The sequence below is a fragment of the Cyprinodon tularosa genome, unplaced genomic scaffold (genome assembly GCF_016077235.1).
Source record: "Cyprinodon tularosa strain WSP-4 unplaced genomic scaffold, ASM1607723v1 ctg618, whole genome shotgun sequence".
NCBI lineage: Eukaryota > Metazoa > Chordata > Actinopteri > Cyprinodontiformes > Cyprinodontidae > Cyprinodon > Cyprinodon tularosa.
In genome coordinates this window covers 302,922-320,443 of record NW_024039361.1, presented here as the reverse complement: position 1 = coordinate 320,443, position 17,522 = coordinate 302,922, and the positions used below count along the sequence as shown (strand labels likewise).

At 42.5% G+C, this 17,522-nt stretch overlaps 1 protein-coding gene and 1 long non-coding RNA gene across 2 annotated transcripts; one reads left to right on the top strand and one right to left on the bottom strand.

The window, feature by feature from the left end:
- Positions 1-1,927: 1,927 nt before the first annotated feature.
- On the bottom strand, positions 1,928-17,183 carry LOC119798279. Its single transcript, XM_038307652.1, has 16 exons — positions 16,914-17,183; positions 16,771-16,811; positions 15,922-16,207; positions 11,470-11,513; positions 11,105-11,384; positions 10,992-11,035; positions 8,072-8,324; positions 7,301-7,347; positions 7,137-7,210; positions 6,796-7,010; positions 6,458-6,714; positions 5,586-5,714; positions 5,273-5,405; positions 4,419-4,448; positions 4,141-4,182; positions 1,928-2,517 (listed from the first exon to the last, which is right to left on the bottom strand). The coding sequence occupies exons 1-16, from the start codon at positions 17,173-17,175 to the stop codon at positions 2,264-2,266; spliced, it is 2,391 nt and encodes a 796-aa protein (XP_038163580.1). The 5' UTR covers positions 17,176-17,183; the 3' UTR covers positions 1,928-2,263.
- Positions 4,105-4,856, top strand: LOC119798280. The gene is made up of 2 exons (XR_005282703.1): positions 4,105-4,291; positions 4,547-4,856. It is a non-coding gene; the product is annotated as an uncharacterized LOC119798280 (long non-coding RNA).
- Positions 17,184-17,522: the final 339 nt, after the last annotated feature.

The following is a 17,522-nucleotide window of genomic DNA, read 5'->3' as shown; positions in this document are numbered from 1 at the left end:
TTCATTCAAGTATTCCTGATCCTGTTGATTGGGAGCTGTTGTTTGTTTTGAATGATTAAAAGAGAAGAAATAAAGTTTAAAATGTTCATGCTTTGTTCCGATTTATTTTAAATGGCAGTTTTTGGCGACAAATGTAGGCCTACAATATTACGTTAAAAACGTCAGCCACAGCCCTCAACATAATGACGTCACGTGTTTTCCAACCGAGCCATCAGCCCCCCTCGCTTGAAACAGCTTCCAGCACGCCTGTAATATAATTATTAGCAGCCAACATCAGAGGTGTTCTGTCCGACCCGGACTGACTGAGGTCTGTTGGTGAGGAAGTCTAGCAGCCAATAGCAGAGGGGTGTATTGAAGCCCAGCTGCTCCAGTTTGCCCATCAGATGCTGTGGGATGATGGTGCTGAAAGCTGAACTGAAGTCCAGGAACAGCATCCATCGTTGGTGTTCTTCTCCTCCAGGTGTTAAAGATGTCTGTGAGGACACCAGCCAGCTGATCTGACCACTCCTTATACACCTGCCCAGGTGTGTTATCAGGCCCTGGGGCCTTCCTTGGGTTGACTCTCAACTTTATCCTGTCATATTCAGTGCTTAAATATATATTTGTGTTTTTCATTGACTTACAGCTTCTGTATGATATTCTACCGTTATGGAGTTGGGCTGCGGTGAAGCTCTTCATGGCTTCCAGTGAGGGGACATTCATTCTGCTGGTCATAACTACCCTGGCACATCACTGGCTGTCAATCACCCATTGACTCCTCCTCCTTCACTGCTGCACTCCGCTCACATCCATCCAGCAGAGCAGCCATCAGGTGAATCAATCAGAACTGTTCATCCACCAATACTCCTTCCAACGTCACCGTCCGCCTCTTCTGTCCTTCAGCATCGAAAAACGGAGCCGAGATACTTTAAGCTCCAGTTGAGATCAATTATTCCAATCACACCCATTTTAAAATTTCATTATAACAGATCTACGTTTAGTTGAATTATTGGATGCAAACTCTTGGTACTTCAACACACCAGGAAGCATCTCTATAAAAAATATTGATTTTATACTGACTGGCTTAAAAGTTTCATCAAATGCAGACAAACTTCTCACCTCAGGCATGAATGAAGTTTTTGGAAGTAGAGAACAAACCAACGTTGAATGATCCCAGTTATCCTGATTACAAAAATCCACAACGAAAAGAAAATGTTTTAAACTGCATCTCTGATGCACTTTTATTAGTTTTAGTCCCACTTTAGTCGACTAAAACTAAAAAAGGTTTTAGTCTAGTTTCTGTCAGCTTTATGTTGTTGAAAACTTATTTCTAGAATTACATTTTTTTATGAAATACTTTAGACTTGGAGACAAACTATTGCGTTGCTTACAGCTTAAAACAGGGAATGAACCATTTATGGTGTAGCAGCTATAAGAATATAAACTATGTAGGGGAAAATGAAACCAGTATAGAAATAATGAAGCAGAACAGCTTTGATATGGATCAAGGTTCAATGCAAAATAAATAAAATGGTCCAAAATCCAGTAGAACATGGAGTTCTGTTCTATTTAAAAGGATTATAAAAGTTTCAACCATCGGTGGTGCAAAAATAATGTTGCAAGTGTGATGCAGAGACTTGATTAGAGACCATTTTTATTTTTATTTTCTCCTGTTCTTTACCTTTTTTGCCTTCTCTCTGTTTTTCAGGCTTTCTCATATTAAAGTAACTTCTGACGCCACAGCAGTAAAGATCAAGCAGCTCACTATTAATCAGGGTGATCATCTTCCTGTAACCAGTTACCTTCATTTTAGGAATAAATCAGTGATGCATCTGATTCTAACATGCTGAACCCTAAAATGGCTCTTAATAGTGTCTGAACGATAAAAACAACCAACTAATAGCTTGGAATAAAGTCTATTAATAAATAACATTCTGAGGAGTTTAAAGAATATTTAAAAAAATTTTTTATAGAATTTTCACAACAAAATAACATTAAAGAATCAGAAATAGGTTTTTAGATCAATATTTCTTGTCAATAACTTAAACTGTTAATGTTTTAAATAAAATAATATATTAATATCCTATAGAAGAAAATTGATGCTTCCTCTTCATTAAATGTTTTTGTCCTTATTTTATTAATTTTAAGCCTAATTTTGATTTATTTAAAGAAATATATTTATTTGTGTAAAGGGTGAAAAAAATCCTCCAGAATAGCTTTAAAAGAGGTCAGTCCAAATGCAGGTAACCATCACTAACTAGTCTGGGTCGCTCTGGTCGACTCGTTAACCCTTTAGCTCAGATATGAGGAATCTTTCATTCTCTTGAAGAATGGAGAGGAAGATATTTTTGCAGGCATCTCCAGCTTTCATGCAGAGGAATATCTCCCTCATCTGATCGTGGGAGGTCGCTAGAGATCTTATTCTGTCGTAGGCCTCATCCAGGAGAACTTTCTCCTGGAAAAGTCCATCTAAAATGGGTTTGATGTTGCTCACTCTCTGGATCAGCTCTTTTCTGTGTTTGTCCACAAAGTGCTCCTCTGGGGAGAAATCAGAACAGATTCCATCCATAGGCGGATCTACTGGGGTGGCATAGGGTGGCAACTGCCACCCTAAATGACAGCCTTGCCACCCCAGTTAGCTGTAGGGGTGGCGAGGCTTATAAATTATGGACAATTTGAGAATTACGACCGCTAATTTCCAATGTCGGACTGCAGTGAATGGAGCACGAGATGACGCAAGAGCGACTGAGACTGATTGTTTTGAAAACCGAGCGGGGCAAAGCGAGGGAGCCAGGGGTGATGGGGGGAGGAGACACGGGATGAAACAGGTAAAAACTGATTAACTATCTATGGAGAAATGAAATCATAATGAAAGCACAATGTTGCTAGCATAGCTGCAATGCTGATTTACAGATGATAAAAATCAGGTTGCAGAACGTTATTTCTCTAACTATGATGTTAGTTAGGCCTGACGTCTCAGCCTCATAAAGACATATTTGCGGTCAACTATGACAGAAAAGAGACGATCAAGTTTGGTTGAACTCAAATCAAAACGCACAAAGGGATTGGATCTAAATACATTAGTGAATCGTTTTGCTGAGCAGCATGGAAATCACTGCATTCAGCTGTTATAGTCATGTTAACTTTATGTTCTGCTCTCTGGTGAACCTTTACAGAGCTGTTACATTTTGTTTTGGCACCTGAGAAAATCTGATATTTCCTTTAATAAAACCAAAAGTGTTAAAAGTTAAAAATGTGATACTGGTGTGAATCCTGCTAAATATGAAGCAGTGTTGATGTTTCTTTTTTTGCATATATAATATGAAACTATCCAGAAATGACCCGTATGAACCTACTCACTAAATGTTTTGTTCTTTTTCAGACTGGAAGCAAAATGTATTTTCGTGTTGCTTCTTTTCAGATTAGTGGAGATTTTGCTGTAACATTCAGTACCTGCCTTTATGTTGATTTGTTGATACAGCAGATCTATCTACAGCAGATCTACATGCATGAAATGTCCCTTTCATGTTGCCTTAACTGCTGTATGTCAAGTTACTGAGGAACAAATGGGGTAAATGTGTGTTCAGAGTAAACATTACATAGATGTCTGGTACCTTGTTTGGTGCCTTTACATTTATTTCTACAGTGTAGTTCTGCTCAACTTTTTCTTTCTATAGTTTCTTCTTGTGCAAATGCTGCAAAGCTGTCAGTCAATCTCACACATCTACTACTCAGCACCTGTGTCTTACCTTAATACCTGTAATAATGCCGCTCTAGAAGTAGTGTTATCATTCTTCTATCTCCTATTAGATCACATTATACGATGTATTTCTAATATGAACTGTTTCACATGAAACACTGACTGTACAACTATTCTCACCAAACTGTGATAACTGTGATTAAATTCAGTGGAAACATATGCCATATGTTGCCACCCCTAAAAAATTCCTGCCCCCCTCTCGCCACCCCATAAATATTTTTCTAGATCCGCCCCTGATCCTATCTGCTGTAATGAAAGAAAAAGCCTTTAATGTTTTATTTAATATAGAGAGCAGTCTGATGACAGTTTCCTCTCACTGTATTTGTCGTTGTTTCTCTAATTTCTCCGGTGAACAGAGTGATGCTTTCTGTAACTTCCAGTGATTTTCTTCCACTTCTTACCTTCTGCTTTCACAGCTACAGCTTCTGTTGAAGATCCTCCATCTGACACAGAGAGAGAAACAGGAACACAGAGGGATTATTGCTGGGAAGGTTTTAATTCCCTCATAATGAGAAAACAACAGTCAGCTGATGCATCAAAGGCTTCCCATCTGTAAGTCGCTCTGACCACAAAACTGCAACGTTTCCAGCTACTTTTTAACCATTTTATCCACCTTTCATTTAGACACTAAGTGTGGCTATAATCTATGAATGAAAGTTGAATAAATTGAGCATCTTACCTGCAGACAAACCAGATTTAGGATAATCATCTGTATAAAAAGGAAGAAAAACAGTCTCAATGTTTTCCATTCAGTTTTCTTGGCTCCCTTCATTAATAATCATTAAACTGCTTTTGTTTCTGTTCCAGAACCAGTTAATGTGGGTTTGGACCAATGTTCTGCTGGAATTCCTGCTTCTGGTCGGGTTTTAACCACATCACTGCTGATTCCAGGGGGAAATTGCAGCAGCAGGACTAGCAGTGAGACGTCCCCACAGCATGATGCCAACACCACCATGTTTAATTCAGTGATGCATCTGACTAAAAAGCTTTCCAGCTCTGGCATGCAGCTCTTTGGACCCTACAATGGCTCTTAATAGTGTCTGAACGATGAAAACAACCAACTAATGGCTTGGAATAAAGTCTATTAATAAATAACATTCTGAGGAGTTTTAAAGAATATTTTACACAATAGAATGACATTAAAGAATCAGGAATAGGTTTTTAGATCAATATTTCTTGTAAATAACTTGAAAACTGTTATGTTTTATTAAAACAATCATCCTATAGAAGAAAATCGATGCTTCCGCTTCATTAAATGTTTGTTTTGTCCCTATTTGAACCATTTTGATTGGATAAACCCAGTTTTTCCAGAACAGAATATTTCCCTGCTGATGTGAAGTTCTCAGAAACTCAAATATTATAAACTTGGTTTTAAAGAGTTATAAACTAAAAATACAAATTCTTTGTTCAATAAAACGGTTGCAGATTTCCTGCATCAGATCTTTAACACCAACCTAAATAGTTTTATTTAAAGATCTTGTAGTATTATGGTCCTGAAGGAAAACAGAGGTGATATTTATGGAACAAACTGACCTTTACGAATTTCACAGAACCAAACTGTTTCTGAACCGGTCTGCAGCAGCTCCAGGTTAAACTTTCTGTCTGGATTCTCAATGAACACCTCGTAGAAGTTTGGATCCTGGCTGACGTGCCTCAGAGTTATTTGCTGTGAGGAAACATGAAAAACAAGCTGGTCTGACTCAGCTGGACTAGAACCAGTCCAAAAGGTTCCCAGAACCTTTTAGTAGCAGAAGCACTTTGGTGCTTTGGTAATAAAATCTAATCAGCAGAATCAAAGTGGACCTAGAATGAACACCACATTTCTCAGAGCAGGGTCAAACGGTACCGGGGGCTGAATGTGGGCGGTCTCTACGGAAGCCTTGAGGGTGAAACCACAGTCCATCTTCAGACGCTGGTCTGGGTGGGGCTTCTTGATTGCTTCATACCCCCCAGAGGTTTCATCTTTGTAGATCGACTGAAAGGACAGCAAACAGTCCAGATGTTTCTCCAAGAAGAGCAAAGACAGAAATAACTGGTCACAGCAGAGTCCTCTCTCTAGGTAAGGGAAGCCCATCTTTGGATTTATGGCACCAAATCTAAAAGACGGATTCCAGCAAGTTCAAATACGTCTGAAAATACGTAAATCAGTCTTTTAATCAGAGTTCTGCCCTTTGTTTAAGTTTATATTTAGTTTCCATGTTATTCTGTGTCTTTGTTTTCTGTCAGTTTGGTATTTCTTTAGTTACTCTCTGCTGCCCCCTTGTGTTTGTTTCCTTTCCCCTTGGCTCCCTTCTAGTTAGTTCTACTCACACCTGCTCCATATCTATACACCACCTCTGCAGTCACTCAGTGCTGGTTTCTCGTTGTTTTGTAGTTCTATCGTCTTCTTGCTCCCCTCGCCTGTTCTCCTTCAGGTTATCAGCATTTTGTGTTTTGAATTTTTGCCTCTGTTGCCTTGGACAATTAATTCAATCTTCAAAGCTCCCCTCTGCATTTGGGTCGTCAAAAACCTCCTCTTAACCTGGACACTTTTGTTTGTTCTCAATCAAATAGAAATGCTTTAAGCAGAAGTTTTCCTGTTTCTACTCGATGTTCAGGATCCTCTGAATATTGTGCAGAAGGAGATTAATGGAGGGACTTTAGTTGAGACAGATTTGATCTCCAAATGATGTAATATTGTTGATAAATGAAGGACTTGATGATGAAATAAATAACCACCTGTTTCAGAGCAGGATCCGGCAGGATCAGGTAAACGTGCAGCTTGAGGAACGGCTTGTTGGGCTGATAGTATATTAATGTGTTACAGCAGTTGATTCGTGGAGAGAAGAAGATGTTTAGAAGAGGTGCCCACAAGGAGAAAGCTGGTTCTGTTAACGTGAGATGAGTCTCTGTGACCCGGGCCACTTTTTCCAGGACATCTCCATAGTCTGTTACATGCAGGACAGCAAAGTTGTCCAATAACTCAGGAACATCTTCTGCAAACACAGCAGCAAGAGATGCTCAGTGAAAATGATCTGAATGTGTCCTGAAAAGCTTTTCCCTTAAAGTTCTCCTACCGATGTGGACCCAGTGAGGCAGCTGGACCTCCAGCATCGTCCCAGTAGAGACAGTGATGTCCATTAAAGGACCTGCAGGCCTGTATCCTCTGCTCTCCATCCTCTCCATGTGGCCATCCCACGAGCAGAACCGGTACCTAAAGGCCACCTTTTCCTGGCAGAACCAACGCAGACCAGAGACGCTGCATTCAAAGCGGCCCGCTTCAGACCGGAGGCTGATATTAAAGAGAAAGAAGAAGCTTTTAAAGCTCATGTGCGTCGTTGGTTTATTAACACGAATAAAGATTTAAAAACGAGCCGCTGAGCTCTGCTTTCTACTCAGCTGCTGCTCTGATGTTGACCTGAATGTTTGTGCTTCATCTGGAGATGTCCTGTCCACCTCAGGGTCAACTTTGGTCCAGCTGCTGGAGTCCAGCTGCAGGACATCCGTCCAGATTATACTTTTTAGATGTTATGTAGATGAAATACAGGATTACAGACGAGGACAATGGAGCAGGTGGATTACCTCTGGACTTTCACTTTTCACAGCATCCAAACATGTAGATGGGATTTCTGGAAACACAGGGAGGTGAATCAGCATCTTCTCTGACATCACAGCAATGAGTTTAATGTGGCTGGCAGGTCTGTCCATCTCTATGCTTACTAAATGTTGGACATATTTTTCTAACTTTTCCTTAGGCATCAGTTTTAAAGCTTTCAGTTTATTTCTATAGCTCCAATTCACAACATGTCATCTCAGGTCACTTTATAGATCCAGATCATCCAGTCAGATTGATTCAAAGTTTTCTATCTAAGGAAAACCAGCTGATTGCATCGACTCATTGACTTTTCAGCAATCCCTCACACTAAGCATGCTTGTAGCGACAGTGGAGAGGAAAAACTCCCTTTGAACAGGAAGAAACCTCCAGCAGAACCAGGCTCAGTGTGAGCGGCCATCTGCTGAGGCCCACTGGGGTTCAAGGAGACAGAAGCAGACATAGAAAAAGAAGCATAGATACAAAAGGCAACTGGCCATTTAAGGCTTTATATGTGAGAAGGAGGATCTATCAGGAAAGCTTGTCCTGTGGTGTACCACATGGAACTGTCCTCGACTGCTTACATTTTGAATCCCTGTTTCTCTTTGAACACCTCAGTAACAGTTCAGCATTCATGTCTGTTTTCTACTAAACCCAAAACCGCTCTGATGATGACATCATCTGCAGATAAATGTAAGCCTCAAGGCGTAAACACAGAGCTTTCCATTATACAGAAAACAAGATGTGGAGCAGGTCCTGACCTGTTCCACAGCCGGTCTCTGGAAGCACCTCCAGCAGATCGGCTCTGTTCATGTGCTTGAAGATTTTCCTGGTTTCCTCCACAGCCTTTGCTCCCAGCTCCTCCACCATTACATTCACCATTTCTGTCAAACTCAACTTTGTGGTTTGTGAGGAATTCGGGTAAAGGAGCCTCTTGAGCTGAAAAAACTCAGCTTGACTCAGAGAGTTGAAGGTTTCCAGGAGCAGATGTTTAACAGCTGCCATTAATGCCACCTGAAATATTCAGAACAGTGTGAACTTTGTTCAATTCTCTAAATCTCGTCGTCGTCGTCGTCTCCCGCTTTATCCGGAACCGGGTCGCGGGGGCAGCAGACTAAGCAGAGACTCCCAGACTTCCCTCTCCGCTGACACCTCCTCCAGCTCTGCTGGGGGAAGCCCTAGGCGCTCCCAGGCCAGCCGAGAGACATGGTCTCTCCAGCGTGTCCTGGGTCGTCCCCTGGGCCTCCTCCCAATGGGACGTGCCTGGAACACCTCCCGAGGGAGGCGTCCAGGGTGCATCCGAAGAAGAAGTCTGAGCCACCTCAACTGACTCCTCTCGATGTGGAGGTGAACCAGCTCTACACTGAGCCTCTCCCGAATGACCGAGCTCCTCCCCCTATCTCTAAGGGAGAGCCCAGCCACCCTGCGGAGAAAGCTCATTTCAGCCGCTTGTATCCGGGATCTCGTTCTTTCGGTCATGATCCAAATTTCATGACCATAGGTGAGGGTAGGAACGTAGACCGAACGGTAAATTGAGAGCTTTGCCTTTTCGCTCAGCTCTCTCTTCACCACGACAGACCGTTGCAGCGTCCGCATTATTGCAGCAGCCGCACCGATCCGTCTATCGATCTCCCGCTCCATTCTTCCCTCACTCGTAACCAGGACCCCAAGATACTTGAACTCCTCCACTTGAGGCAGGGACTCTCCTCCAACCTGAAGGGGACAAGCCACCTTTTTCCGGTCGAGAACCATGGCCTCGGACTTGGAGGAGCTGATTCTCATCCCGGCCGCTTCACACTCGGCTGCAAACCGCCCCAGCGCACGCTGTAGGTCTTGGCAGGAGGGAGCCAGCAGAACTACATCATCTGCAAAAAGCAGGGACGAGATCCGCTGGTCCCCGAACTAGACCCCCTCCGGTCCTTGGCTGCGCCTAGAAATCCTGTCCATAAAAGTTATGAACAGGACCGGTGACAGAGGGCAGCCCTGTCGGAGTCCAACATGCACTGGGAACAGGTCCGACTTAATGCCGGCAATGCGAACCAGACTCCTGCTCCGCTTGTACAGAGAACGGATGGCCCCTAATAAAGGGCCCCCGACTCCATACTCCTTGAGCACCCCCCACAGGGCAGCACGAGGGACACGGTCGAATGCCTTCTCCAAGTCCACAAAACACATGTGGACTGGTTGGGCAAACTCCCAAGAACCCTCCATCACCCTGCAGAGGGTGTAGAGCTGGTCCACCGTTCCACGGCCAGGACGAAAACCACACTGCTCCTCCTGCAGCCGAGGTTCGACAATCAGCCGGACTCTCCTCTCCAGCACCCTGGCATAGGCCTTTCCGGGGAGGCTGAGAAGTGTGATTCCCCGATAGTTGAAACACACCCTCCGGTCCCCCTTCTTATGGAGGGGAACCACCACCCCAGTCTGCCAATCCAGGGGGACTGTTCCTGACCTCCACGCGATGCTGAAGAGACCTGTCAACCATGACAGCCCAACAACATCCAGAGCTCGAAGATACTCAGGACGGATCTCGTCCACCCCCGAAGCCTTGCCACCGTAGAGTTTTTTGACCACCTCGGTGACTTCAGCCTGGGTGATGAACGAATCCAGCCCCAAGCACCCCATCTCTTCTTCCCCCATGGAAGGCGTGTCTGTCGGGTTGAGGAGATCCTCAAAGTATTCCTTCCACCGTCCGACAATATCCTCCTCTAAGGTCAGCAGCTCCCCACTCCCCCTGAAAACAGTGTTAGTGAAGCACTGCTTTCCCCTCCGGAGGCGCCGGACAGTTTGCCAGAATCGCTTTGAGGCCAACCGATAGTCTTTTTCCATGGCCTCTCCGAACTCCTCCCAGGCCCGAGATTTTGCCTCTGCAACCGCCCGGGCCGCGACACGCTTGGCCTCACGGTACCTGCTTGCTGCTTCAGGAGTCCCACAAGCCAGCCAAGCTCGATAAGACTCCTTCTTCAGCTTGACAGCATCCCTTACTATCGGTGTCCACCACCGGGTTCGGGGATTGCCACCACGACAGGCACCGCAAACCTTACGGCCACAGCTACGGGCAGCCGCATCGACAATAGAGGCAGAGAACACAGCCCATTCGGACTCCATGTCTCCAACCTCCCTCGTAACCTGAGAGAAGCGCTCCCGGAGGTGGGAGTTGAACACGTCCCTGACCGAGGGTTCCACCAGACGTTCCCAGCAGACCCTCACTACACGTTTGGGCCTGCCGAGTCTTTCAGGCTTCTTCCTCTTCCAGCGTATCCAGCTCACCACCAGGTGGTGGTCGGTGGATAGCTCCGCCCCTCTCTTCACCCAAGTGTCCAAGACATGCGGCCGAAGATCAGAAGATACGACTACAAAGTCGATCATCGACCTTCGGCCTATGGTGTCCTGGTGCCAAGTGCACCGATGGACATCCTTATGCTTGAACATGGTGTTCATTATGGACAATCCATGACTTGCACAGAAGTCCAATAATGAGACAGATTCTCTAAATCTAATCTACAATAATACGTATTTATCTGGTAATTAAAGAATAGTTGAGAAAACTACCAGGATTTCTAAGAAAATGTTTTTCATTTAGAGGATTTTTACTTTGCATTGGTTAATCTCACTTTATGCTAAATCTGGTTTTTATTCTTTGGGCCGTTTCTGCAGCATGGAGGTTGGATTATTACTCACTTTCTGGATGACACTGGAGCTCCGTTTCCTCTCATAAAGTTTCTGGAAAGAAGCAGGGCATGTTTACATGATAAAATATTGATATCATAATGTCTGTTAAGCTTTAATCTTACTTTCTGTGGATTGAATGAGATTAAACACCAGGTCCTCCCTGTTCATGCTCTGGAACAGTTTCACCATCTTATCCACAGGATGGTGGCTGTAGGTCTGCACCATTAGAAACACAGTGTCCTGCAGGTCAGCCTCCATGCCCAGAAGCCTCGATGAGACGCATAAGTACGGACTGTTGCACCGGGTCCAACTAAGGATCTTCTGGATATCTTTTAGATCCCTGACAGTCAGACCATCCAGCTGTTCCAGCAGCCACTTGATAATGGACTCCATGTATCTTACCTGGGAAAGGAAAACCGGGATTAAAGCTGAGAGGAAAAACAGAGTTCAGCTGTTGGTGGATCTGACTTATCAACCAGTTACTCACTTCCTGCTTCAGTTCAGGCCAAGCTTCGCTCACAGAGGCCTTCACTGGAAGCAAAGGTAATGGTTCAGCTCATTTCTAGGCTTTATACTCAAACATGGTTTGTGTAAAATTGCTTTGATATAAATTCCATAGAGAAAATAAGAAATAGGGTTATTTATTTCTTTATTTTTCAACTGAATGGGTGTAGCATTATTTTATTTTTCTTTTGTTTAGTTTTATTGCTCTCAATAAAGGAAACAATTATCTGTTCTTTGATATTTCCCTGTTTAGCCTTAGGCGTCTAAATACTGCCACCTGCTGCATTTAAAGTGTAATGCAGTTTTCATCTGTCATTAGGATGATTTCCAGAAATGTCCGGCTGCCATTTAGAGTAGGGGTGCACCAATTGCAGTTTTCCGGCCGATTTCCGATCACCGATCTTTAAAAAATCTGACCTGCCGATTCCGATTTTTGGTTAATACCGATTTTATTATTTTTTTTTGCTATAACCAACACTGTGTTACAAGATCGTAATTCACTGTCAATGTTACAATCTTTTCTTGAAAAACATGCCCTTGAACAATAGCCTTGAACCTTTATAAACTTGTTTTAACTGCCCATGAGGTAGAGCCAGTGTTGGGAAAGTTCTCTTTCTACGTGAACTAGTTCAAAGTTCAGTTCACACATTTTAAAATGAACTAGTTCAGTTCATAGTTCATAATTCAAAACCAAAAAATGAACTAGTTCATAGTTCTTTTTTTTTTTTTCATATATTGCTCAATTACACCATAGCCTACTGTAGAACCACAGACAGCAATTATTTTATCAGTTGTAACTCTGAAACTGTGCGTCAGATTTCATCTTCATATCCAGTTTTGAATCCTTATCCAACCAGGGTTTACATTAGCATTGAGGGGACAGCATTTCCCCATTGTTGCTTTAACGCTTTGTTGCTGTCCATTCACTTCACACTAGTAGCAGCTGCAGCTTTCACCCCTACAGTATATTCTCAAAAACATCAGGAAAAATGTCCTGCTTGAATGGTCTTTTTTATGAGTAATTATTAAAAGAAAAATAGGAAAGTAGTCTTTAAGGTGCAAATGTTTTTTTTTATTTTAATAATTTTTTCCATTTGAAATTCCATTTCAATACATACCAAAAAGGAATACTGGAATCCTGGAAAATTATACCAGGCAGGTTTAACAAACAAGTTACATGGATAGTAAAACCCTCAAGAACAGGGGTCTTCTATGTTTTCCAGACCAAGGACCCCCAAACTGATGGCGAGATGGAGCGGGGACCCCCTAACTATATATATTGTATGAAATTGTGTCCTATAGTCACTCTATTACAGATGGAGTAATGTAAAGAAATTAATTTCTCCCTGGGATTATTAAAGTTTTTCTGATTCTGATTCCTGGTTGTTGTGAAGGAAACGGTGCCCAGCTTGAAAGAGCTCCTGTGTGTCGCTGAATGTGAGCATTGATGACTGAAAGACATCTTCTGCCTCCATTTATCTGTTTACTACAGTGTGTTGATTTTATGTTAATGATTATTTAAAGACATTTCAATTAGTGGGGAAAAAAATTGCAGGGGGGGGATATAAAAATATCAACTAACCATGCAGACCCTCATGCAGTACCTCCGTAGACCCCCTAGGGGTCGCGGATCCCCTGTTGAAGACCTCCGCTCAAGAACATTTTACTAACACAAACTGAGGGACCAGGCTGAGGTAGGAATTTAAGGTTACTGAAGTGCGGATTTTTTTACTGAAAGCCGGCGGGCAAACTTGTTGCCATCATCCTCACCGACCACCTGGTCATAAAACTGTTTTAAGTGATCATACTGCTGCTTTGTCGCCTCCACGCTGCACTGGTAGCTGGTGTTGCCAGATTGGGTGTTTTTCCCGCTACATATTAAGGCCTGTTTACGGTGTGATTTAGCCGGGGTTTCGCCTGGAGGACTCTATAGAAATCTGGCAACCTATTGAACGGAGCTGAACTGAGAGAGCGTGCCGTTCACAGACACCAGAATGAACGAGTTCACAATAACGTTCATCAGACAGTAATGCAGTACGTTCAGTTCACGTTCGCCCAAAATATGAACGAGTTCATGAACTTTCGTTCAATGAACGCGTTCAGGCACAACACTGGGTAGAGCCTTGACATAGATATGAATTAAATAATAAATATTAAGTAAAACAAACTTAAGACTACAACATTGGTCTTTTGATTTTTTTACATTTCAAAAAACAAAACTTAAACAAAAGATCAGAAAAAATATGGAATAGCAACTGATTTTAAAGCTACAGTGTGTAATTTTCAGCGACATCTAACGTCCAGACTGCAGACCGCAGCAACATGAACATCTCCCCCCCACAGCTTCTCCCCCCCAACAGTACGGCGAGCGTTACGGGACAAAATGTCTTCCACGACGTCCGCATCACCTACCTTCTCAAGTGATGAGGTTTTTTTACATAGATAATTTTACAGATAGTATTTCATTAGTCTGTGTAGGGTATAGATTTCATGTAGACTTAAGATAATAAATATACCCGTTATTTTTTCTACATCGTTGTGACGTTTTGGTGAGCTGCTTTGCATGGTGATATAAACAGACGAAGGAATTGTAGTCATTAGTTTAACAGCGAGATTGTGTTCGCTAGAAGAATATATATTCCCCGTTTACAGAGTCCAAGTCATTTTGGTGGCACGGGGGTTACAACGCGAGGAAGAGGGAGAGGACGAGGGCAGAGAGGGCGGGGTGGGCGTGCAGCTGGGGCCAGGCGAGAGAGGGGAGCCAGCGGGGTGAGAGCAGAGGAGGAAAGGCTTGAAGATCTCCAAAGGAGCCGGAGAGAAGTAACCGAGGTATATATCCAGAAAATTATTTTACAGAAAATTACTGAATCATTACCTGTGAAACGTCAGGGACGTTGCTGAATAAGTATACTGGAGAGTAACAGCATCATCACGCAGCATGTTATTGTTTTAGACAGGTCTGAGCATCCTGTACTCCAAAAACTGCAGTGATATTAGACAATTGTGTGTGTAGGATTAATTACCTGTCCAAGAGAAAACTGGCAACTTGAGCGTCACTTTGAAAACCTTTTTCCTCCATCAGTGACTTCCATCGTGGAAATGCCGTGCCAATGTTGATCCGTGTTTTTTGCCGTTTCTTGTCACGCTTGCGTTTATTCTCGTCGTGTTTCCGCTTCTTAGATGACGGGGGTTCGGTGTCCGCCGCTTTTCGTTGTGATACAGTGTAGGCATGATCCTCCATTCGTCTGATGTTTGGCCACACAGTGCCAAACAGTTTGCAAAGTCACTCACGCCTGCCGCCTTGTTCACCTTTCTTGTTACTGAGGCGCAGTATACCTGCTTCTTCTTCTTCTTTGGTTTCAGGCAGACTAAACGCTTCTCAGGCATAATACTGCCATCTACTGTTCAGTACCGTCTCAGTTAATCTCTCTCAACTTGCCGTAGTTATTTTCGAGCGTAATGGGAGATCTCGCAATCGCTAGTTTGTTGGCTCTGCGCTTGCCGTAGCGCAAAGATGTCAGCCTCCATGGCTGCGAGACCCGCTCCTATGTAATTATAAATAACGAATTCTAAGGCAACGCAAATATTATGGTTAAAAGGCTGAGCTCATAGGTGATGATAAATAACATAGTTATGTATAATATATTAAATTTCTGACTTTATATCCCTGTAATTATTACACACTGTAGCTTTAAGACACTTGTGGAGGTAAATAGATCGGTGGTTAAGATCGGTTTCATTTGTAAATATCGGCCGATCACCAATCACCCTAAATTAAGGAAATCGGGGCCGATCGATCGGCCGGCCGATTTATCGGTGCACCCCTAATTTAGAGCAATGAAAACATAATTACACAAATTAACTGGAACTATTTTTTAAACAAACCCGACCTGTAAATCCTGAAACAGCAGCAGTGTTATGCTGTGGGCCATTTTCACTGCTATTGCTACAACCAACGAGTTAAGATAAAGGTTCATTTCTTCTGAATTCTTTAACGTCCCTCAAATCAAGCCTAAGACATGGAGAATTTCCACTAAAAAGTCCTAAAACAATGAAAACGTCCAAATCTAGATTTCTCTCACTGTGAGAGTAAATATATATATATATATATATATATATATATATATATATATATATATATATATATATATATATATAAAACAATAGGTTTTAGCTTTCACTCAAAAAACTTTTACTTTTTGGTGCAAAATTACAGCAAATATTTCGATGCAGCCTCAGATTAAATCTAGAAAAAATATTATGCAATTTAATAGATTAAGTTATATAAATAATATAAAACAAAACTTTTTATCTATAATTTGTCATTCCTGACTTTGGTTTTTGAAGAATCTCTACTTCACTATAATTAAACATGTTTTACCAAACAGAACTGAAAAGAATCGCAGTAACTTTAGAAGAATATTTTCCTTCTGACCTTTAAAGCGGGAACTTTGCACTGGAAGCTTCTCCACCAGATCAGACCTTTTCATGTCCGTCAGAACCTCCTCAGTCACCTGCAGACACTCGTCACCACATGTAGTCCACATCATCATCACCAAGTCTGTCCTGTTTGCAAACTGCATCTCGCTCCATGGGATTTGTGGAAGACGCCTTTGGAACTGAGTCAGCTGCAGGAACCATTTAAATTTCATGAATTCACTTCCCTTCAGGTCATTCAGCGTTTCCAGAACCAGATCTTTGGTTACAGCCACGGCCGAAACCTAAAGGATTCAAAAGTAGAAAGCACTGAGATAAAGATCCTGTCTGCAAACCGTGGAGCAACACTTATATTTATTCAACACATTTAGATTCAAGAAATGTTCTTTTCAATGATGCTTCTAAAAGGCATCAGTATCTCCCAAATGATACAAAGACGATGTTTATTTATTTTGATCATCCATGTTTTTCAATGAGCTCCAAGTCTTTGGGGGTCTAAAGACATTAAGGTTTGGCGAACGATAGAAATCGTAAAAATATTCAAAGAATTCAATGAACTGGTAAACCTGAAGGCTCAACATAATATTTTGGTTTGTTTCTGATGCCAGATTAGGCCTGGATGTTTGTATTAATCAGCTCATTAATACCTGAGAACTATCTAAACTATTCATGCTTCTATTCTTCATCAAATGATATAAATGTTCTAATCATGAACTGTATAAAAGTAAAGGAATAAAGATGAATGTCTGTCTTTCTTTCTGCATCATATGAAGTTAACGGGACCTAAAACAAACCAGATAACTGAATGAAAACAGCAATGTTTTTCTTGGGATCTGTCTTCACTCACTCTGTGGATTTCTGCAGACAGAAGCTCATCAAACCGTTTTTCTGTGGAGAAATGAGAAAATTCAGCAAAGTTAGAGTATAGAAATAACTGATCTACTGCTGATTTTCCTGCCCATGGTGTTGATGGTTTGTCTGCGTCGTTACTTTTTGCTCTGGGGCCGCTGTCCTCCATCTGTTCCAGCAGATCTATCTTCCGCATAGACTTTAGGATCTTCTTAGCTACCTCCACACACTGTCCAGCGTGTGTCCGCACCAGTGAAAACACCAAGCTCTGCTGCTCCAGCTTCTTCACAGGAATCCAATCACAGCTCATTGTTTTCATCAAGAGCTTGTAGAAGATCTGCAGCTCACTGGGAACCAGATCAGCCAGCGTTTCCATCAGCTGCTCTATTTTAGACTCCATCATTTCTACCTGTTCAGGTTATAAAACATTCAGAAAGCAGAAATAAGTTTATCTGCTTTGACTGGAAAAGATTATTATCTCTCATTATAACCATAGAGAGATTATATAGAGTCCTGATGATGGATGGATGGATGGATGGATGGATGGATGGATAGATGGATTAATGATGTCCTGTACTTATATAGCGCCTTTATTCAAGTTAGGAGACTTGACCAAAGCGCTTTACACTACATTCATTCACCCATTCACACACACACTGATGGTGGCAAGCTACATTGTAGCCACAGCTGCCCTGGGGCTCACTGACAGAAGCGAGGCTGCCGTACACTGGCGCCACCGGGCCCTCTGAC

Excerpts from the sequence above, each read along its gene's own strand:
- LOC119798279 (XM_038307652.1), bottom strand. The coding sequence starts at position 17,175 with ATGATGGAGTCTAAAATAGAGCAGCTGATGGAAACGCTGGCTGATCTG. Across the intron at positions 16,812-16,913 it reads CAGCGGCCCCAGAGCAAAAA|AAAAACGGTTTGATGAGCTT; the intron begins GTAACGACGCAG and ends ATTTCTCCACAG. Across the intron at positions 16,208-16,770 it reads TGTCTGCAGAAATCCACAGA|GTTTCGGCCGTGGCTGTAAC; the intron begins GTGAGTGAAGAC and ends TGAATCCTTTAG.